This window comes from Mauremys reevesii, linkage group 5 (assembly GCF_016161935.1).
Source record: "Mauremys reevesii isolate NIE-2019 linkage group 5, ASM1616193v1, whole genome shotgun sequence".
In the NCBI taxonomy this organism is placed as follows: domain Eukaryota; kingdom Metazoa; phylum Chordata; order Testudines; family Geoemydidae; genus Mauremys; species Mauremys reevesii.
The window spans coordinates 113875417-113898734 of NC_052627.1; the positions used below are offsets into that span (position 1 = coordinate 113875417).

A 23318-nucleotide genomic window follows, 5' to 3' on the forward strand; every position below is an offset into this window, starting at 1 on the left:
AGTGTTCTTAGGCAGGAGGACCTTACCTTAGACCTTAGTCCATCCCATGCTTTGCTGCACATTGGGCAACCCACATTTGCCATCCTTGCCTGTCAACTGCCCTTCTCTCCAAATCTTCCCATTTCATGTTAAGGTGCTTGATGTCGTTCAGAACTGTTCATTTCCATGCTATTCACAGTCTTCCTCTCTTTCTTCTTGGGTTTTCTGGCTTCCATTCAAGGGTGGTATTTGGTAAGAGTTCTTTTTCCATTCTCAGCACATGTCCCAGCCATTGATGTCTTCTCTTGTAGATTATTTATGAGAGAGTACTTTGTTCAGTAATTTTTTGACTTCTTCATTCGTCTTCCTATCTCTATATGTTATTCCCAATATTCTTCTCAGATATTTGTGACAAAATGCATCCAGGTTTTGCATGCCTTTCTCAGTAAGTTGCCATGTCTCACTGCTATATGTTGTTACAGCGTTAACAATTGATTTGTACACATTCAGTTTGGTCTTGAGGGAGATGGTTTTGAGTTGCCAGATGTTTCTGAGTCTTCCAAATGCAGCATCTGCCTTCTCGATTCTTCCTCTGATTTCCTCGGAACTAGTACCATATTGGCTGATGGTACTTCCAAGATACGTACAATTGTCCACCTTCTCCAATTTCTCTTCAATTTTGATTTTTGTCCCTATAGTCCCCTTCAACATGACTTTGCATTTCTTTGCATTGTATCTCAAACCTATCTTCTCCATTACTTCTTTTACCTGGTTTGTGCATTTCTGTAGTCCACTGGCATCTTCACTGATAAGAGCGATTTCATCAGCAAAATCTAGATCAAATAACCTTGAATTGTTCCATTTTAGGCCATATGTATCACTGTCAATTGTTTTAGAATCACAGAATATTAGGGTTGGAAGAGACCTCTGGAGGTCATCTAGTCCAATCCCTTGCTCAAAGCAGGACCAACACCAACTAAATCATCCCAGCCAAAGCTTTGTCAAGCTGGGCCTTAAAAACCTCTAAGGATGGAGATTCCACCACCTCCCTAGGTAACCCATTCCCGTGCTTCACCACCCTCCTAGTGAAATAGTGTTTCCTGATATCCAACCTAGACCTTCCGCACTGCAACTTGAGACCATTGTTTCTTGTTCTGTCATCTGCCACCACTGAGAACAGTCTAGTTCCATCCTCTTTGGAACCCCACTTCAGGTAATTGAAGGCTGCTATCAAATCCCACCCTACACTCTTCTCTTCTGCAGACTAAATAACCCCAGTTCCCTCAGCCTCTCCTCGTAAGTCATGTGCCCCAGCCCCCTAATCGTTTTTGTTGCCCTCCGCTGGACTCTCCCCAATTTCTCCACATCCTTACTGTAGTGGAGGGTGGGGGGGAGGGACCAAAACTGGACACAATACTCCAGGTGTGGCCTCACCAGTGCCAAATAGAGGGGAATAATCACTTCCCTCGATCTGCTGGCAATGCTCCTACTAATACAGCCCAATATGCCACTGCCCTTCTTGGCAACAAGGGCACACTGCTGACTCATATCAAGCTTCTCATCCACTGTAATCCCCAGGACCTTTTCTGCAGAACTGCTGCTTAGCCAGTTGGTCCCGAGCCTGTAGTGGTGCATGGGATTCTTCCTTCCTAAGTGCAGAACTCTGCACTTGTCCTTGTTGAATCTCATCAGATTTCTTTTGGCCCAATCGTCCAATTTGCCTAGGTCACTCTGGACCGTATTCCTACCCTCCAGCATATCTACCTCTCCCCCCAGTTTAGTGTAATCTGCGAATTTGCAGATTTATCCCATCATCCAGATCATTAATAAAGATGTTGAACAAAACCAGCCCCAGGACTCACCCCTGGGGCACTCCGCTTGATACTGGCTGCCAACTAGATATCAAGCCGTTGATCACTACCCATTGAGCTTGACAATCTAGCCAGCTTTTTATCCACCTTATAGTCCATTTATCCAATCCATATTTTTTTAACTTGCTGGCAAGAATACTGTGGGAGACCATATCAAAAGCTTTGCTAAAGTCAAGATATATCACAACCACTGCTTTCCACATATCCAGTTATCTCCTCATAGAAGGCAATCAGGTTGGTCAGGCATGACTTGCCCTTGGTGAATCCATGTTGACTGTTCCTGATCACCTCCCTCTCCTCCACGTGCCCCAAAATGTATCTCTGGAGGACCTGCTCCAGGATTTTGCTGGGGACTAAAGTGAGGCTGACCGGTCTGTAATTCCCCGGGTTCTCTTTTTTCCCTTTTTTAAATATGGGCACTATATTTGCCTTTTTTCAATCATCCAGGACCTCCCCGGATTGCCACGAATTTTCAAAGATAATGGCCAATAGCTCTGCAATCACATCAGCTAACTCCCTCAGCACCCTTGGATGCAATAGATCTGGACCCATGGACTTCTGCATGTCCAGCTTTTCTAAATAGTCCTTAACCTGTTCTTTCACCACTGAAAGCTGCTCACCTACTCCCCATACTGTGTTGCCCAGTGCAGCAGTCTGGGAGCTGACCTTGTCTGTGAAGATTGAGGCAAAAAAAGCATTGAGTACTTCAGCTTTTTCCGCATCATCTGTCACTATGTTGCCTCTCCCATTCAGCAAGGGTCCCACACTTTTCCTGACTGTCTTCTTGTTGCTAACATACCTGTAGAAACCCTTCTTGTTACCCTTCACATCCCTTGCTAGCTGCAACTCTAATTGTGCTGTTGCCTTCCTGATTACACCCCTGCATGCTCTAGCAATATTTTTATACTCCTCCCTAATCATCTGTCCAAATTTCCACTTCTTGTAAGCTTCCTTTTTGAGTTTCACCTCACCGAAGATTTCACTGTTAAGCCAAGCTGGTTGCCTGCCATATTTGCTATTCTTTCTGCACTTTGGGATGGTTTGTTCCTGCGCCCTCAATAAGGCTTCTTTAATATACAGCCAGCTCTCCTGGACTCCTTGCCCCCTCATATTAGCCTCCCAGGGGATCCTGCCCATCAGTTACCTAAGGGAGTTTTAACTCTGCTTTTCTGAAGTCCAGGGTCCATATTTTGCTACTCTCCTTTCTCCCTTTTGTCAGGATCCTGAACTCAACCATCTCATGGTCACTGCTGCCTAGGTTGCCACCCACTTCTACTTCCCCTACCAATTCTTCCCTGTTTGTAAGCAGCAGGTCAACAGGAGCATGGCCCCAAATCGGTTCCTCCAGCACTTGTACCAGGAAGTTGCCCCCAACACTCTCCAAAAACTTCCTGGATTGTCTGTGCGCTGCTGTATTGCTCTCCCAGCTGAAGTCCCCCATTAGAACCATAATCCATAGTCAACGACTAGCATAAACAAAAAAGGAGACAGGACACTCCCCTACCTTACAGCTGTCTTGATATTGAATGGCTTACTCAATCCAATTTCCATTTTAATGCAGCATTTTGAGTTGACGTAGAATGCCTTCATAATGTTATTTTTTTTGCAATTCCATATTGTTCCACAATTTTCCACACCGTTTACACTATCTAATGCCTTTTGAAAGTTCATAAAATTGATGGCACGACTGCTTTGGAATTCAATTGTGTTCTCAATAATCCATCTCAGGGTGAAATAGCATCTGTGCATGATCTCCCTTGTCTAAATCCAGATTGTTGTTCACGTAGGATGGTATCCATCTTTCTTTTCATTCTGTTCAGGAGGACTGCTGCTTATACTTTTCCTGTGACACACAGAAGTGTTACTGCCCTCCAATTTGAACAACTGTTTAGATCACCTTTCTTTGGTAACTTGATTATGATAACGAGGGCCCATTCTTCCAGAACTTTCTCTTCTGTCCATATTTTGTTGCACAGCGAACAGATGACTGATTCCACATCTTCACCTCCATATTTAAGCATCTCAGGATGAATTCCATCCAAACCAGATGCCTTGTTTTTCAGCTTCTGCAATGCTTTACTTCTTTGATTTTTACCTCAGATACATCTATATTTAGGTCTAATGGTTTATCATTGTTAAATTCCAGTTTTGTAATTGGTTCTGCTTGGTTTAGCACTTCTCTGAAGTGTTCCACCCATCTATTTTCTTGTTCCTCATGTGTTTTCAAAATTTCTCCTTGTTTCCCTTTCACTGGGACACTTCTGAATTTTGATCCATATCCTGTTACCTGTTTCAGGATCCTGTAGACTGTTCTTGTATCATTTCTTTCCCCTGCTTCTTCAGTTTCACTAGCCTTACTTTCTATTCAATTTCACTTATATTTTTTGCATTGTTTATTTATTGCTTTGTCAAAGTTCCTGTAGGTTTGTTTTGTTTCTTCAGTTGCATGTTGTAGTACTAGATCCTTTTGTTTTCTTCTTCTTTTGTCTATAATTTTCCATGTTTCTTCTGAGATCCACTGTTCTTTATTGCTTCCTCTCTGCCAATTATCTTTTCAGCTGCTTCTAGCATAGCTGTTTTGAAAAGATCCTAGTATTTTTCCACTTTGTTTTCTTCTCGCTCTTTTAACCTATTCTTGACCTCTATCTGGTACTCTTTTCGTAACCTGAAATCTTGTAGTGTCTGTGTATTGAATAATCTGAGTCTGTGTTCTTTCTTTCCAAGCACTTTAAACTTCTATTTGATGTTTGCTTTCAGCAAATAGTGACTGCTCCCTATATCTGCTCCTCTGAATACTCTTGTGTTTAACACTGATGTTTTCCACCTCTGACTAACACAGATATAGTTGATCTCATTTTGTGTACGGCCATCTGGTGAAATCCATGTCATTTTGCGTATGTTTTTATGTTGGAAGAAATAATTGCAGATGCTAAGATTGTTTTTGGCACAAAATTCAAGAAGTCTTGTGCCATTGTCTGTCATTGTTCCAGTTGTATGTGGACTGATGACTGTCTCCCTACCTCGTCTTTCATTTCCAATCTGGTCATTAAAATCTCCCATAACCAGACCAAGATCGTGGTTTGGTATTTCTTTCATTACATCATTCAATTCTGTATAGAATCTCTCTTTGTCCTCTTCATCTGCATCATTTGTTAGAGCATATGCCTGGACTATGGTGCACTTAATGTGCTGAGAGTGGAATCCAGGGTGGATTTGATTTCAATCAAATTGATTTCAATCATGATTTAAATCACTAGTCAGGAAGACTCAATTAAATTATAGATTCCTACATAAAAATGCATTCTTGTTGGTTGTTATAACCTTAATATATATTCCTCACAACTCAGAGATAGATGTAGGTTTCATTTTTGAAGGTATATGCTATACATTTTTGAAGTGATTTATTTTGAAAACTTTTCAGATTAGTTTTACAGCTATATCAGAAAATGAATGATTGTTTGGTTATTCCATTTACCAAAGGTAATTGAAGCAGATATTTATAAAGTCATTGGGAGGCAAACTATCTGCAATTCAACAGGTTAATCATTAATATTTGGAGGATTTTCTTGCCATGCTGTATTAGGAGAACATCACCAGACATTTAAATTGTTTTATTTACCTAAAACAACAATGTTATTTATTCTGGATTTTTTTCTTCAACAGCAAATATATAATATTTTAACAAAACAAGTATATGAATTTTTGAATTTAGTTAAAAACACTCAAGTTTTTTAAAATCAGGTTTGTTTTTGTTAAAATTGTTTTTAACTAAAATAGTTAATGAAATATTTAAAAAAATTAAAATCAACTATGTCAGCCAGGTCAACATGAGAAACTTAAAATATTGGCTTCCGCAGCTAATTCAGTCATCTTCACCTTCATTTTCGTGTTCATAATCTGGAAAAGAAAAACAAGCTTTCCTGCTTTTTCAGGTCCCAAACGATTTCTGAATTTGAAATGAATTAGTCCAAAGGAAGAAAATATTCTTTCTACTCCGGCAGAAGAAGCTACTGCTGTTAAAAGTGAGATTATCACTTCAACAGTCTCTGAATCCAAGTGCTTAAGTGACTTCCACCAGTTCACTGGTGTGACTTTCTTTAAAACATCAGCAAACATATTTCTTAAATGGTGAAATTCCCACCCTTAGCTCTGAAGTTTATTATAGTTGGCATTATGGAGGGATGATTGCTGGATGTCCATATCATAGCCAACTCCTCTTCTTCAGCAGTTAAGGTTTGACCCTAGCACCAAGTATTGAGAAAATTTGTAAGAAAATGAGCTGCAGATAGTGCCTGTCCCACTCTTTTTTTAATGCTTGTAATTTAACTCTTTCATTGCATATTTCTATTTTTAAGATCTCAGTTCCTTCCAAATTTCAACAGCATTAGCAACAAAACAGCTATTTCCCTGCATTTTGTTCAAGGCTACAGAAATAGGCTTCAGAGTACTCAGCATGTGTTCAACACTTTTCTTAAGCCCAATGTTGAGAACTTTGGCTGTGACAGTGCCATCTATTTTTTCACAGTTTTGTTCACAAACTGTCATCAGATTAGGCCAGTTCTTGACACAGTGCTCAAAACAGTCCTCTGCTGAGTTTCATCGCATGTCTTGTGGGAGAGTTATCTTGGTTCCTCCCACTTTTTCCAACACAATTTAACACATACTGTAGACATGGATTAACACCTTTAAAATGTGATAGATGATTATGGCCAGTCCTAGATTCCCCTCTCTAAGGTTGACCATGCCAAACACAATGGAGCTATACAGATTTACATCAGCTTAGATTCTGACTGAATATCTCAATTTATCTTTCCACTGCCAACTTTTCAAAATTTCAGGCTAGTCACTGCATTTCTTAACTCTGGAAACCATTTCAATATACCATTTATGAGAAGATGAGATAAAGTTTTATTGTAGAATATATGACTCACCTGTTTTTCATTAAGGAAACTCCATTTTAATCTTCTAGTTTGGTAAAAAGCAAAAAACGCAACACATGTTAATACAAAAGAAATAACAAAAGCAACGAAGAATCCTGAAGCATGGATGCCATGGCTGTACAAAATCTGAAATTGAAAGAATGTAATATGTAAACGATATTTCTTCCCAGAGTTACATATGCACAAAAATCAGACACAGATTATAGCTGTAAACAGCACAGTACATTACTTTTAACAATCTTCACAAGAATATGGAATTACTAAGTAGTAAGACTTAATTACAATAATTCTATTAAGATTTTCAGAAATGGTTTATTTTTTCATAAATTTTAAGGCCAAAAGGGACCATTATGATCATCTAGACTCACCAACTGCATAAACTAAGCTACAGAAACTATCCTAAGTTAAATATTAGCCAATGCAACTTTTGAGGGACCAAATACTTATTTTAATTTTCAGAGGTGCAAAGCATTCACAGTTCCAGTTAATGGCAGCTGGGAATGTTCAGCAACTTTGAAACCCAGTCTGAAGCTGAGCACATGAAATTAGAGGCCACTTTTGAAAATTTTCTCCTAAACAGGATAATCAGTGAGGTAAAAAGGTTTCAATCAGCATATGTTTGTGTTGAGTGTTTTATTCATAAGTGGCAAAGCTACTCAATTTTCCTCACACACTTATGCTAACTGCATGTGCCAGAATCAGGAATGGAATCCAGGAGTCAAGAACCACAAGCCAAACTGCCTTCCTTTTCAAATATATCCTTCAATCACATCTTTAGGGTTAGGGTTTAATTAACCTCTTTTCAATTCACTTTATGTTTCTATAAAATGGGCATAATGTCTCACATGAGAATGGCAATATACAACTCAACTCTGAGATCTTTGGATTAAACGTAACATATAGCCATTGTGGTAATGTTTCATTGCATAGGAATCACGTTTGTCACAGCTGCAACTTTTAAATAACTAACATGCGATCTCTAAGCATGGTGCATTCTATTTCTTAACATGCCGCCTGGTAAGCGTGGTGCATTCAGTGTGAAAGCACTCCATGAAGTCAATGGCAACTGTGTTTGCGTGAAGCATTTATCAAATCTGGCACTTGTTTTCAAATGGATTTATGTCAATCTAAAAGAGCAGAATTTAGTACCTTATATTCCAGTTTGGGCTAAAATCCTAACTCACATTTAGACTGTTTAATATATTTAATATATTTCTGGACTATGGTACAATTTACTAAAGAAAGAATCATCCCCAAACCTAAAATAGTCTATCCTAGTTCAGATTTAGTAGCTTCTTTGTATTTAGAAGATACTTGAACCATTAACATAGGCCATTAATTTGCCACTTTATGAGATTTAGAAAGCAGGTCCTAAGGCTCAATTCACAGTATTGTATTTGAAAAGCTCTTGACTGACAATCTAATTGACAAAAATCTGTATTACTTTCAGTCATACTTCTACAATAATGAAACACTTGGAGCATTTAAATCAATTAGTATAAAATGAGTTAAATAGTTAGATGAATAATTTTACTATGTCTTGAATCCTTTCATATGTCCATCAATGCCTGAAATTACTAAATGAAAAGAGAACCAACAGTCATTTACCCATTTCAATAATAAATTACTAACATCTTAATATCTAGAAGTTTTTTCTCATCTTAAATTTCCTCCCCTCTGAATTTCAGCCAATTACTACCAGTTATGTCCCTTTGTATTATTTTCTACTCCTAAAAAGTATGTCCAGAAAGTACAGGCTGACATTAATACCACTCTAACCCCCTCCTGGTATTATCCCTACTCCAAACCCCACACTAATCTTTTTCTGGGTTTAATTAAAGTTACATTTTTCAGCATAGAAATATCAAACATTCATTTGTATCATCTTCATTTGTAACAGTATTGTATAATGTCCAACAACCCCTCGCCCTTATGCCTTTCATAGAGCTGCAGACTTCTATCCTCTCCACTCCACACACACTTTGAATAGTCACATAGCTAACCTAAACATACTTATATCTTTTTAAAAGTATTTCCTCAGATGTTGATATCTCCAGTCCTCTAATTACCTAGGTTGCTCTTTGAGGACAATGACGACACCAGGACAGTGCTCACCTGCGCTCTGCTATAGTTGTGCTCAGCAGAGATTGTTAAGATGGAGATCTCTCACCTTCAAACAGTGGGAATTTGCAATGTGTCTACACATACATGTGAGAGACAAGGTGGGTGAGGTAATACCATATCTTTTATTGGACCAACTTCTGTTGGCGAGAGAGCCCACTTGAAAGTATCTCTCTCTCACCAATAGAAATTGGTCCAATAAAAGATATGATCTCACTCACCTTGTCTCTCTAATATCCTAGGACCAATGTGGCTACAACATTGCATACACATGAATTTGTCTCCCACTGATGTAAGCGCCCTGTTACGTCAACATAGTAACTGGTTGAGCACTGAGCCATAGTCGAAGTACTGAAGTGGACACAGCACATGCAGACACTGTGCTATCTATGTCAACCCTAACAGTCCTCCAGCAGCTGTCCCACAATGCTGACACTGACCTCTCTGGTCTCAAGTGTGAACTCCACTGCCTGTCAGACTGGGACGTGGGCAGTCTGACCTAGTGATCAGAGCAGGAGGCAAGCAGGGTCACGTTACCAGGAGATCAGCAACAGGTAGTAGGAGCAGGCACTGCAAGGGAAGCACCCCCAAGCAGGGGGAACTTCCTATTACTGCGCTTGGTTTAAATAGAAGCAGGGAACCAATCAGGACCCCCAGCATTCTGCCAATCAGATCCCAGGATCGGCGTCTCTAGAAGCTGAACTCTGACATTCTCACAATTATTAGCAGGCCACTGCATGGCAGGTTGGAACTTACTAGTGCCTAATAGGCCTATAGACCAGGATTCAAGACTTACATCCCTGATGCTACACAGGGGTCCTGCAGACTGGAAGGCCTGTGCATTTTTGAAATGCCTCTTCCTCATTGCCTAGCTTGGTGAGCACACCTCGCAGTTCTCCATTGTTGTGTTCAACTGCCCGGCTGACCACGACAGTGACACGCTTTGGGGCTTGGAGTAGACAGAAGATAATGAATCTCTGGGCCTGTGGGGAGAAGAGGCTGTGCAGGTACAGCTTCGAAGCAGCCGTGGAAACATCGACATCTACAAGCGGACTGCACAGGCGATGCAGAGGGGCTACAATAGGGACCAGCAGCAGTGCTGGGTGAAAGCAAAGGAACCTCAACTGGCATACTAGGAGGCTGGTCAATCTGGTGCTGAGCCACAGACCTGTCCCTTTTACAAAGAGCTGCATACCATACTTGGCAAAGACCTCACCATGCCTGTGGATACTTCCGAGGAGCCCAAGCCACAGGCCTCTGGCCTGAACAGTGAGGAGAATGAGGAGATGAAGGAAGAAGACAACAGCAGACATACGAATGGAGGGAGCCTGGGTGATAAATTTGACAGGCACCACTGCAGTACAGAGGCTAACAGCATATGGGCCCGGGACACCAGCAGCTGTGCTCTTTCTGCCTTTGTGCCCTCAGGAGTGAGATATCAGCTAAAATCACCCCCGCCTCTGGAAAATGGTGCCAGTATTCGGTGACACTGCCCTATAGTCAGTTTCATGCAAATGAGCGATTCTCTCCTCATTTCCTACACCTCTAGAGAGTCATACTCACCATGGCTGGTGCTGTGAGTGGTGCTGTGATAAATGAAGGGGGGGGGGAGGGTAGCTCCCTTTGATGGACACCCAGCCAGCCAGTTAGCTTTAAAATCCCTCTTGGTAGCTGTTCTTTACTTGCTTTATCTGTAAATGGTTAAAAAGTCCCCCAGGTAAAGGGAAAAGAGGGGGGCACCTGACCAAAAAGAGCCAATGGGAAGGCTAGAATTTTTAAAATTGGAAAAGAAACTTTCCCTTTGTTTGTCGTTCTCTCTGGGCTGAAGAGATGGGTAGCAGGAATGCTGTGTCAAGTTTGAACCAGATAGGAAAACCATCAGATCATATCTAGAACTACTTTGAACAACCCAAATATGTAATTAGGAATGTTTAGGAAGACACAATTAGGTTTATTTCTGTTTATTTTTTATTTTATTGTTTAAGGCTTGTGGACTCTTCTGTGCTAACTCCAGATGTTTTTGTTTGCTTGTAACCTTTAAGATACCCAAAATAGCTTCTTGGGGGTTGCTTAATTTTTAGAATTGCTCTTTTAAAATCTAGCAAAAGCCTAAGTTCCAGATGTATTTTCTTTCTTTTTGTTTTTAATAAAATTTACCTTTTTTAAGAACAGGATTGGATTTTTGGTGTCCTAAGAGGTTTGTGCATGTTGTTTGATTAACTGGTAACAACAGCTGATTTCCTTTATTTTCTTCCTCAGCTCTTCTCCAGGGTGAAAGGGCTTGAGGGTACCCCACAGGGAGAAATTCCCAAGTGCTCCTTCCAAGGGTTTTTTTTTGCATTTGGGTGGTGGCAGTGTTTACCAAGCCAAGGTCAGAGAAAATTTGTAACCTTTGGAGTTTAAGCCTGGAGTGGCAAGTATTAATTTTTAAAATCCTTGTGGGCCCCCACCTTCCGTACTCAAAGTGACAGAGTGGGGATTCAGCCTTGACAGGTGCCATGCACAATCATGCAGAAGCAGAAGTGCCAATGAGCACGTCTTGTTTTGGGGAGCAAGCGAGGAGAATCTTAACTTTTGCTTTCTGTTGTGACTATACTGACAATGGTACCTCCGTGTTTTATCTGCAGCTGCCCCTGTTGCAGCCTTGAGGGTTCCCCCGCCACACCTGTGGAATGTCTGCGTCAGATAAGTAGAAGAAACAAGTGGACTCAGGATGACATGTTCAGTGAGGTCCTGCAAGCCAGTGCTGCGTCAGATCATGAATAAAGGGCCTGGAGGGTGAACACTGCAGACAGCCTGGAGAAGGACAGAATGGAGAGAAGAAAGGCACAGCTGGAAAAGGAGAGGGAGATGCACCAGGATATAATGGGTCTTCTCCAGCAGCAAACAGATTCTGCAGCCCCTGTGAACCAACATGTTCAACCATCCCTTTGCAGTCTATGGACATCTCTATAGTAGCACCTCCCTTCACACACCACTCGACATTCCACGTGGAATCACCAGCCATCTCTCTACTCCTTCTACTTCACCCCGGGGGGGGGGGCATTAAGGACAATGACAGCTCCATATACATTGACCTGTGAAAGCCATGCTAGCCATGTGTAGCTAAAATGGTCATAAACGTTCTTTCCTCTTGAAAAGTTCTATTACTTTATTAAGTTTTAAATGTATTTTCTTCTATATTGCACAGATTTTTCTTTTCAAATGATGTTGTTACTGAATAAAATTCCATTATTTGGAACATAATTCATCTTTATTAGTTCATAACAAATGCTGCAGGGTGCCTAGCAGTTCCAAAAACCTCCACTTACTTGTTACTGTACAGTGTGACATAACTCATAGGCTCAATGACAAATACAGTGTAATAATAATAAATATACAGCAAGCACCGCAAAATTAATAGATGCACTGACAGTGTTATATTCATAGATGTATATCAAGCACCATACAATTCTTAACAGGCACCGAAACTGCAGGGCCAGGTAGAGCACAGTACACCACAAAGTGTTACTTAAGTTCACTGTTAAAGAGCTCCTTCCAATCCTCCCTGAGCAATATTGCTCTGCGTTGCACACTTCACTGAGTTCTTCTAATAACCCTGGTGTCTCACTGTTCAAACTCAGAGCCACTCTATCTCTGCCCTCCACCCAAGCAGCAACTTTTCTCTCTTTGCTTTTTCGCCCTATTATGCAGGCCACGGGAGGCAGCCATGACCATTGGGATAATTTTCTCACTGAGATCCAATCTTGTGAATAAACAATGGCAGGATCCCTTCAATCTACCAATACCATATTCCACCGTCATTCTGCACTTGCTGAGATGGTAGTTGAATCTTTCCTTGCTTCTGTCAAGTTGGCCAACATACGGCTACACAATACACAGGAGCAAGGGGTAGGCTGGGTCCCCCAGGATGACTATTGGCATTTCAACATTGCCAATGGTAATCTGAAAGTCAGGGGAAAAGGTCCCGTCTTGTAGCTTTCTGAAAAGTCCTCTGTCCTTAAAGATGCAAGTGTCATGCACCTTCCCTGACCAATCCACACTAAATTTGGTGAAGCATCCCCGATGATCCACAAGTGCTTGCATAACCACAGAAGAGTAGCCTCTCTGTTGATGTACTTTGCGGCAAGGTGGTCTGGTGCCAAAATAGAGATGTGTGTGCCATCTATTGCTCCACGGCAGGTCAGAAACCCCATTGCTGCATATCCATCCACTACATCCAGCACATTGCCAAGAATCAAGTCCTGCGTAGCAGCAGGCGATAAATGGCCCTGCACTCTTGCATGACAATTGCTCCTGCAATGGATTTCCCAACTGCAAACTCATTTCCCTCTGAGAGGCAGCTATGTAGTGTTGCAAGTCTCCACAGTGTGATCATCACTGGCTTCTCCACTGTCAGTACAGCTCCCATTCTGGTGTCCCTGTGCTGGAGGGCTGGAGCAAGCTCAGCATGCAGATCCGGAAGTGTGGCCATGTGCATCCAAAAGTTCCGCAGCCACTACGCATCATCGCAGACCTGCATGACAATGCGATCCCATTGGTCAGGGCTTGTTTCTCAGGCCCAGAAGTGGCGCTGCACTGTCTGCAGCTGTTCCATGAATGCCATCAACAACCATGAATTGGTTCTCACTATGTCCCACAGAAATCTGCCCTGCAACAAACCACGTGCTCTGATGATTCAGTTATTCTTGCAGCTCTGCAAATACTGGAAGCTCGCGCGTCCTGTGCTTGCAACGCTTATGACAATAGTGCAGAGCTGTTCAGGCTCTAAGTTTCTGCCAGAGGCAGGCCATGTGAATTCATGTGATTTTGAAAAAATTATGGGATATAGATGATATTTTATGGGGTGGAGACAGTTGCATGCTGGGAAGTTGACCCCTTGCTCCCAGTCACCTTCTTGTGGCCCCACTATGGATTGCCAAAGCTTCCCAAAAGTGGGCTGGACAGTGACGGCTTGCACACTGGGATATCTACCCATGGTGCATTGCACTATGCATCAATATCAGAACTCTTGGTGAGTACCCACAGCACCGACACAAGGAGACAAGTATGCACGCGTACAAGAGATATACTAACTGCAGAGGCAACAAAAATTTGTAGTGTAGACATGGCCTTAGTCAAAACATTAAAACAAAGTCACCATCCACCATTAAGCAACAGAAATTCAGAGAACCCTAAGAAAGGTGGTATGGGTAATCAGTTAAGCAATTGCTTAGCTAAGGTTTATGTTATGCTCTCTCTCTCTCTCTCTCTCTTTTACTTCCGCCACTGATTCCTGGTGTGAACTTCCAGAAGTCATTATTGATCTGATTTTCAGAGATGTTTCACTCCCATTAACTTGAATGGAAGCTGTAAGGTGCTGACAATGATGGAAAGTCAGGCCATAGGTGTGCAGAGTATTTATTATTATGCACACCATGGGATGCACATAACAGGAGAACTTTTTGCATGCACTTTTTGCTATCTAAACAGCTTCTTACTTAGCATTAAAAACATTCAGCCAGAAACAGAGGCAAGTAGTTTTCACAGACCCTAATGAGCAGAGCTGCAAGGCATCTACATGCCACTCAAACAGCACTCACATTTTTTTCTAGGCCATGGAACTAACTTGTTATAGGCAACCAAGCATTTTTCTCCAGTGAAGCAGAAGAGAAAATGCACAAGGTTCGTAAAACTTTAAAGAGTGGCATGTCAACCAAGTAAGTAATCAGACCATTTGAGGGTTGACAGTTCTTTGGGACTAACTTAAAACATGGCACTGTCATAAATACAGAATTAATTCTTTAGCACTCTGTGCTAAAGGTCAAATTACTGCCAGATATATAAAACCATTGCCTTCATATAGATTGTATGCACTTGGATTTGGGCAGTCTTGCATATAAGAAACTAGACCAGGAGCATTAGTGACAGCTGTTGTTAAGGATGAACTACAACCCACCTCTTTTTTTCCCATTACTCACAATTTTCTTATGCAAATCCAACTTTTTTCTGAAATGTTTCATGCTTGGTCTCAGCCCAGAAGGAAATATTGTGTGTGGAAAACAAAATCCATTCAGCCTTTTTGAGCTCCATAAATGTATTTTTAAACAACAGAATATACAACATACTTTTTTCCCTTAAGTTCTAATGAGAAATGTTGTGCATGTATATCTCCAAAAAAAAAAAAAAATGTTGAACCAGTTTTGTTCGAATATCGCCTGTTTTGCAGATCTCATTGAGGTCTAAGAATCAGGCCAGAGCTGGAAAAAAGTAGTACAGGAGTTTGAAGTTATAGTAATATTCTGTGGGAATTGCAACACTGAATCAGACCAGCAGTCCAGCACTTTGTCTCACACTATGGCCAGTAACAGCTGCTTCAGACAAATGTATAAGCTATCCATAAATAATGTTTTTCTTAACCTGCCAGTTAATGAATGACTAATGCCTTTTAGCATGAGAACTTAGAAACTAATTTTTTAAAAGGTTCTCTCTAACATAACTGTGAATACTGTTGTTAGCCATTTAAATGTCCGTTTTTTCAAAAACTTCTAAGCTCTTATTCAGTGGCACTCAATCCCCCACCTTAATAATGCACTATGAAAAAACACCACATTATAAATTTTTAATTCTTTGTCTTTCAATTTAACGGAATATCCCTTGTTTGTGTATTGCGAGAAAAGGAAAATAAGAGCTCCTGATTTACATCCATGACCTGAAGAAGAGGTCTGTGGAGCTTGAAAGCTTGTCTCTTCCACCAGAAGCTAGTCCAGTAAGATATATTTACCTCTTCCAATATACCAATCATTATTCTGGTTACATCTCCCATGCCCCATTGAGCTGTCCCATCTCTAAACTAAAACAGTTCCAATATGCACATGTTCTCCATATACAGCAGTCTTTCTAAGCCTCTAATAATTTTTGTGGTCCATCTCCTAACTCTTTCTACTTCTGTTCGATCAGTAAGCATTAGGGTAGGAATAAAATAGATGGGAAAAGGGGAGCAAATGAAGAGCAAAAGGAAACCATCTTATTAACTTATTTTTTCAATAGGAGAAAACACTGATTACCTTGAAAGCAGCCAAAATTACATTACATACAAAACATTACATTAAAAGAACATTATTTAAATTGCAAAGTCAAGCACTCAAAAACTAGGAAATGCCAGAATTAAGGTTGACTGTGCAACCTTTATTTGGTCCCCTTGTCTGTATGCATTATTTATACAGTGCTTAATTATATGGTTACATATTATTTTCCCCACAGGATCCCAGCCTCATTCAGTGCACAGGGTAGATGGTGCTCACTTAAGGAGCAGCTATTCAATATTTTATTCTAACCTCCTTTTTCAAGCAATGTTCAGATAACCCTAATTCTGGAACTTTTGAGCATTCAAAAGTTTTAAAAGAAACTTAGGAACCTATGGGTTTGTCTACACGGCCCCGCAGTTTGGACCAATGGAGTGTGAACTGGAGCACACACTAGTGTGCTGCGCTGTGCTATAACTGCCCTGCGTAGTCCCTGTGGGAGTAAATTAAATGGTACCTAGTTCGCATTATGTAGTCCTGTAAACGGTGAGAATTAAACTAAACTGAACTAAGGCCACTTTAATTCTGAGTAAGAGCATACATACAGGAGTTTAATACAGTTTAACTAATCCACATTAAATTCACACCTTTAGTTAATTTGTATTAACCTTCCTGGGTGTCCCTGTCTTGACAAGCCTTTAGGCTCCTCAGCCCCTTTTGAAAATGCGACTTAGGTGCTTTTCACTCAGAATCTATAAAATATTTTATCTGCCCTGAAACTTTTCTTGACTATGTAAAAATATGAAATCAGCTCAAAGGTCAAGCCAACACTTACTGGTGGCAGAAGAAACAATTTCAATTCTGAAAGTAACCTGGACATATTGTTATTCCTTTGGCTTTAAGAAATCCGAGACAGTGGAGTATTTGCTTGTAATTCTTTTCCCCTTACAAATCATATAACAGAAAAGAAAAGATCAAATGTGTACAGTAGCCCTTTAATTCTCACTTTTCTTGAAGATTCCATAACTTCACCTTCACAGTGGAATGCCAGTTCTTGTTTACTCAAACACTGCACAAATGCTGCTGCTTTCTATACAGTACGCGTCTGCAATATTTCCTCTCCATTTCCACTTGTTCTGCAATTGTCCTATCAATATGACCTTTAGACTTTAAATGACACAGCCATGGCAACATAGATCTGGGGAGAAATAAACTATTTTCTTCTGCCTGAGTGCAAGCAATCAGTGTTCCCACCACTCTGGCCACCGCTACTTAATAAAGATTCCCTACAATGAAATAGACTGCGTGAGTAACAAAAGGGGGAAGGAGATGGGGGAGACAGAGAATGAGTTTAGGTGAAGAAATTACTCTAGCAAGGGAAGCAATAGATGCAGGGAGAAGTTCTCTAATGGAAAAAGGAAGGATAAACAGCACTGCTTGCTGAAATCAGTGTTATTCTGCAGGCTTATCTGAACCATTAGAAGCCACATATTTCATTAGTAAAGGACAGAAATACACATTGGAGGGATGACTGGTCAAAGAGCAGGATGGAAATTAAACTATTACTCTTCTGCTGAATTTTTACCCATCCAGTCCCCCAGCACGGGTATTTGAATTAGCATAGCGTTTAGCGCCACTCCTCAGTAGATGTAAGAGAACTTGCACCCTTCTGGAATGAGCACTGGAAACAAAAAGCCCAATTCATGCTGGAGATGCCCAGCAGCAAGTTAGCATGCTCATCGCCATTCTCTGGGGTTGCACAGCCTTCCATTTGGAAAACTGGATCTGAATATAGCATAAAGCCAGAGAGCTTTCACATTAAGAATTCTGATGCTTAAATCTAAGCCTTTCTTCTAACTGCTCTGTTTGGGTAATAGAAGGAAAAACCTCATTTGCAATTCACAGTAATCAGCATTGGCCAAACAAACCAAAGGCCAAATTGTGATTCCTTTATTCACACAAATAGTTTTTTAATTTAAATTCCTGTAACTGACTTCAATGGGACTTATTTTTATAGTAAGAGAGTCACTATTTGGCACCCAGAAAGCTCTCTCTTACTACCCAAAATAGGTACACAGAAGAATCCTTAGAAGTACCACATATAGTCAGTTATCTATGATTCTGTGTTACCTTAGTCTTTTCCTCTCCTGTTATGGTGAATGATGCAGTCAAACTATGCTGTGTTTTGTTCTGGAAAAGATATAGAAAAGTATCACAATATTATAAAACAAGCTTAATCTAATTTATAAAACTGGCATACTCTCCAATTACTGTACAGAAGCTTCCTTCACACACAACTCAGAGGAAAATGTTTTGATTAATTATTATCATCACTCATAACTACCAGAGGGGTAGCCGTGTTAGTCTGGTTCTGTAGAAGCAGCAAAGAATCCTGTGGCACCTTATAGACTAACAGACGTTTTGCAGCATGAGCTTTTGTGGGTGAATACCCACTTCTTCGGATGCAAGCAGTGGAAATTTCCTGCATCCGAAGAAGTGGGTATTCACCCACGAAAGCTCATGCTGCAAAACGTCTGTTAGTCTATAAGGTGCCACAGGATTCTTTGCTACTCATAACTACAAAAGTGTAATACAAAAATGCAACATACTTATCTACTGCTAACAGGCAGGGAAGCAGCTGTTCTGTGGGGCATACTCCCCTCCTAACTGTATGGCCCCACAGAAGTTAATGGTGCTCCTCATAGCATTAACTTCTGCCTGGAAGAGTGAAGGTGAACCCAAAAGCTGCATGGCTCCTAAAGACACCACAATAGAATCATAGGGCTAGAAGGGACCACCAGGGTCATCTAGTCTAACCCCCTGCCAAGATTCAGGATTTGTTGTGTATAAACCATCTGAGACAGTTTGTTGCATTGTCCTACTTTTTCTTACAGTTAGGAAATTTTTCCTGAGCTTTAATCTAAATCCGCTATGCTATAGTTTGAACCCATTGCCTCTTGTTCTGCCCTCTGTGGTAAGAGAGAACAACTTTTCTCTATCTTCTTTATGGCAGCTTTTCAAGTCTGCTTTCACATCCCCCCCTTTCCAAACTAAACATACCCAGTTCCTTCAGCCTTTGCTCACATGGCTTCCATTCCATCCCTTTGATCATCTTTGTCACTCGCCTCTGTATCCTTTCCATTTTCTCTACATCCTTTCTATACACTGGTGACCAAAATTGGACACAGTACTCCAGCTGAGGCCTAACCAGCACCAAGCAGAGCACTACTATCACCTCCCGTGACTTGCATGCTACGCCTCTGTTAATACAACCCAAAATTGCATTTGCTTTTTTTGCAACAGCATCACATTGTTGATTCATGTTGAGGTTGTGATCCACTACAACTCCCACATACTCCACAGCAGAGCTGCTGACAAGCCAGTTATTCCCCATTCTGGTTTTGTGCATTTGTTTTTTTCTTTCCTAAGTGTAGCATCTTATGTTTGTCTTTGTTGAATTTCATTTTGTTGCCTATAGCCCAGTTCTCCAATTTATCAAAATCTCTTTGAATTTTAGCTCTATCCTCCTAATTGTCTGCAACTCTCCCCAGGTTTGTCTCATCTATAAATTTCATTAGTTTGCTCTCTATTCCTACATCCAGGTCATTAATAAAGATGTTAAATAACACCAGATCCAGAACAGATCCCTGTGGAACCTCATTTGAGACCTCCTTCCAATCGGACATAATTCCACTAATAGTTACTCTTTGTTTGCTGTTATTTAACCAATTACGTAACCACCTAATGGTAGTTCCACTGAGCCTGCATTTCTCCAGCTTACTTATCAGAATGTCTTGTGGGACTAAATCCAGATATATTGCCCTGTCCACCAAGCCCTGCCAAAGGAGGAAATCAAGCTGTTCTTAGTAAATCCATGCTGGCTGCTAGTGATCACCCCTTCATCCTCCAGGTATTTGCAAACTGAATGTTTTCTACATTGCTCTAGTAGCTTTCCAGGTATCAAGGTTAGGCCAACTGGTCTATAGTTTCCTGGCTCCTCCTTTCCCCCCTTTTTAAAGACGGTCACTATGTTAGCCCTTCTCCAGTCTTCCAGGACCTCTCCTATCATCCATGAGTTTGTAAGTATTATTGCTAGTGGCACTGAGATTTTTTCAGCTAATTCCTTCAGCACCCTAGAGTAAATAGCATTAGGCCCCACTGACCTGAATTCATTCTCTGAGGAGTTCTTTACTTATCCTGATCTGCATCCCTTCCCCTTTATTGTCTATGGTAACTTTGTTAGTCGTCTGGTCACATGTTATTTTTTGTGAGAAGAGTGAAGCAAAGTAGGCATTGTGAAGCTCTGCCTTCCTATCATCTTCCATTATCAGCTCCCCTTCTTGTCATCTCTAACATTTCTTGCCAGCTGTAACTCATTCTTGCCCTGGCTTTCCAGATTTTGTCCCTAGATGCTTGAGCTATTCCCATGTATACTTCCTTAGTGACATGCCCCTCCTTCCATTTCCTACATTATCCTTTTTGGTTTTTAGATGGCTGAATAGCTACTTGTGCAGCCACACTGGCTTCCTGTGGTTCTTCTTATCTTTCCTCTGCATTGGAATAGCTTGATGTTAAGCCTCTAGTATAACATCTTTGACAAACTGCCAGTCCCCTTTGACTCCTTTTCTTTTCTTTCAACTGGTCTAATTCAGGGGTTCTCAACCTTTTCTTTTTCCTGAGCCCCCCCCGCCAACATACTATAAAAATTCCACAGCCCACTTGTGCCACAATAACCAGTTTTATGCATAAAAAAGCCAGGACCTGCGTCTATCATCATCACTCCCATAACCCCATTGGTTGTTGGGGCACCATCACTTATAAGCAATTAACCAACCGTCTCCACCCCTGACAATTGTGTGTCAGTGCTTGAGTCTCCGCAAAGTCCATTTCTGTCCACTCTTTTATGTTGTCAATCCATCTCTTCTATCTACCTCTTCTTCTCTTTACCTGTACAGTCCCTTGGAGGACGATCTTGGATAGGCTAGATGATCTTGTTACATGGCCGTACCACTTCAGCTTGCGCTTCTTCATGGTTGTCAGGAGATCATCATATGACCCAGCGCATTGGGTGATGTTGTTGCAGACCTCTTCATTAGTGATGTAGTTGAAGTAGGAGATGCCCAGGATTTTACGGAAGCATCTCATCTCTATTCCCTGTATTTTCCATTCGAGTTCTGCCATAAGGGTCCATGTCTCACACGCATACAGAAAAATGGAGATGACCAATGCATGCAACAGTTTCAGTTTGGATTCCAGGGAGATGTTTTTATTCCTCCAAATTGGCTTTAGTTTTGCCACTGCTGCTGCTTGTGCAGTTCTTGCCCAAATTTCTGCCTTGGATCCTTCATCAGGGATGTTCTCCCTCAAATACTTGAACTGTTTCACCATCTCCAGCTCTTGTCCACTGACAGTGATGTGAGCTGATCCCATCATGTTTGTTTGTCATCAGCTTAGTTTTCTCTGCACTGATTTCCATGACATATTTTATGGAGGTTTCATCCAATTGTTTCACAAGGTTGGCAAGTTCATCTTCACTGCCTGCCAGGCCATCAATGTCATCAGCGAACCAAAGATTTGAGATTGTTTGCCTCGCAATGCTGACTGTGTGTATGTGATCTTCTAGAGTATCAGTCATTATGCACTCCAAGTAGATGTTGAACAGTGTGGGAGAAAGAAGGCAGCCTTTCCAGACTCCAACAGTGGTGCGAAACCACTCTCCTATTGTGCCATTGATGAGAACTGCACTGCTAGCCTTGGCATACAGTTGTTTAATGGTAAGAATAAACTTATGACCAACATTGTACTGCTTTATGGTTGCCCAGCGAGCTTTGTGCCATACTCTGTCAAATGCCTTCTTGAAGTCAACGAAGACGTGGTAGATGTCCTGCTCGTGTTGTAAGTACTTCTCACACAGAACACGAAGGTTGAAAATCTGTTCTGTGGTACTTCTTCCAGCATGAAAGCCACCTGTTCTTCAGCAATGATATTGTCTGTATAGTGGGTGCTGCCCCACTCCAATAGGCAGGGGTTAAAAGCAGCCAAGCTAGGCTGATTGGGGAAGCAGCCACAGCTGTGGCCAGCTCAATCAGGGCCAAGCTGGCCCTGATAAAAGGGCTGTGGAGCCAGGAGGCAGAGGAGTCTCCAGCCCTGGAGAGAGAATTGCTAGCTGCGTGAGAGGAAGGTCCCTGAACTGGAGCAGTGCTGGGGAATAGCGCAGGAGAGCTGGGAAGCTCCAGCCTGGTAAAACCCCAGGCTGCAGGGCCTTGTTGAAGGCCTAAAGATGTACTGGGGCTGCAGGGATACAGCCTGGGATTAGGCAAAGGCAACAGGTCCTAACCCCTTGCCAATGATGAGTCACCATTACAGACTGCAGTTTGCCCCAGTGAGCAGGGGCTAGATGATGACTGGCAGTAGTCACTGAGACAAGGTGGGTTTAGAGGGTTGGGGGTTCCCCTGGGAAGGGAGACCCAGAGCATGGGGGTACTGCTGGGGCAGAACCCCGAGGTAAAGGGCACCGGGGTCCAGGAGGGACACGGGGCCAGCGGCAGATGAGACACTGGCCTGCAGAGGGTGCTCTTTACGCTGGAAAAGAGCTAATTCCCAGGTGACCAGCAGGAGGTGCTGCACCGGTGAGTCTTCACTTTGCTACAGTCTGCTTGTGGCGTCAATCTGTTCAACGTGACTTTCAACATCACTTTGCTGGAATGGCTAACTAAGCTTATGATCTGGTAATTTTGACACAATTGTAGGTTGCCTCTCTTTGGCAGGGTGATGATTAGTGACTGTGTCCACATGGAGGGTCACTCACCGGTCTGCCAGAGCTTGGTGAGTACATCTATTAATATTTCTCCTCTGAATTTCATCAATTCGGCTGGGATATTGTCAATACCTGTAGCCTTTCCGTTCTTGAGTGATTTCACAGCTGTCTCCACTTCTTCACGTAGTATTGGAAAGTCATCCTCCTCTGTTGAATCTGGGCATCTAAGACACTAGGATCTCCATTTGTCTGATGGTTGTATAGATCAGAGCAGTTGTTTTTCCACCTATTGTTCCTTTCTTCTGTAAGACTGTTCCCTTCTTTGTCTTGAATTGCTTTAGCTTTGGTTCATCTTTACTTCATCAGGTCTTTTACAATCTGGACCTGCGTTAGGGGGTAGCAAGTAGGGTAACTACCTGGTGCCCCGTGCCACAGGAGCCCCCGTGAAGCTACATTGCTCAGGCTTCAGCTTCAGCCCCCGGATGGCAGGGCTCTAGGCCCTGGGCTTCAGCCCCACGCGGTGGAGCTTCGACTTTCTAGCCTGGGCCCCAGCGAGTCTAATGCTGGCCCTGCTTGGCGGACCCTCTGAAACCTGCTTGTGGCCCCCGGACTTCTGGTTGAGAACCACTGGTCTAATACCATGAAA

General features: G+C 41.8%; 1 protein-coding gene across 11 annotated transcripts in view; it reads right to left on the reverse strand.

Moving 5' to 3' along the window:
- The window catches only part of EVC2 (EvC ciliary complex subunit 2), a 150040-nt gene that overhangs the window by 100682 nt on the left and 26040 nt on the right, over positions 1 to 23318 (reverse strand). For 6 of the 11 annotated variants that reach the window (XM_039540430.1, XM_039540424.1, XM_039540423.1 and 3 more), the window contains 3 exons: positions 18046 to 18105; positions 6782 to 6916; positions 5727 to 5747 (listed from right to left, as the gene is read on the reverse strand). In XM_039540430.1, coding sequence (XP_039396364.1) covers positions 5727 to 5747; positions 6782 to 6916; positions 18046 to 18105 — 216 coding nt within the window. The remainder of the gene's footprint in view (positions 1 to 5726; positions 5748 to 6781; positions 6917 to 18045; positions 18106 to 23318) is intronic. The other 5 variants (XM_039540427.1, XM_039540426.1, XM_039540425.1 and 2 more) reach the window with 2 other exon arrangements.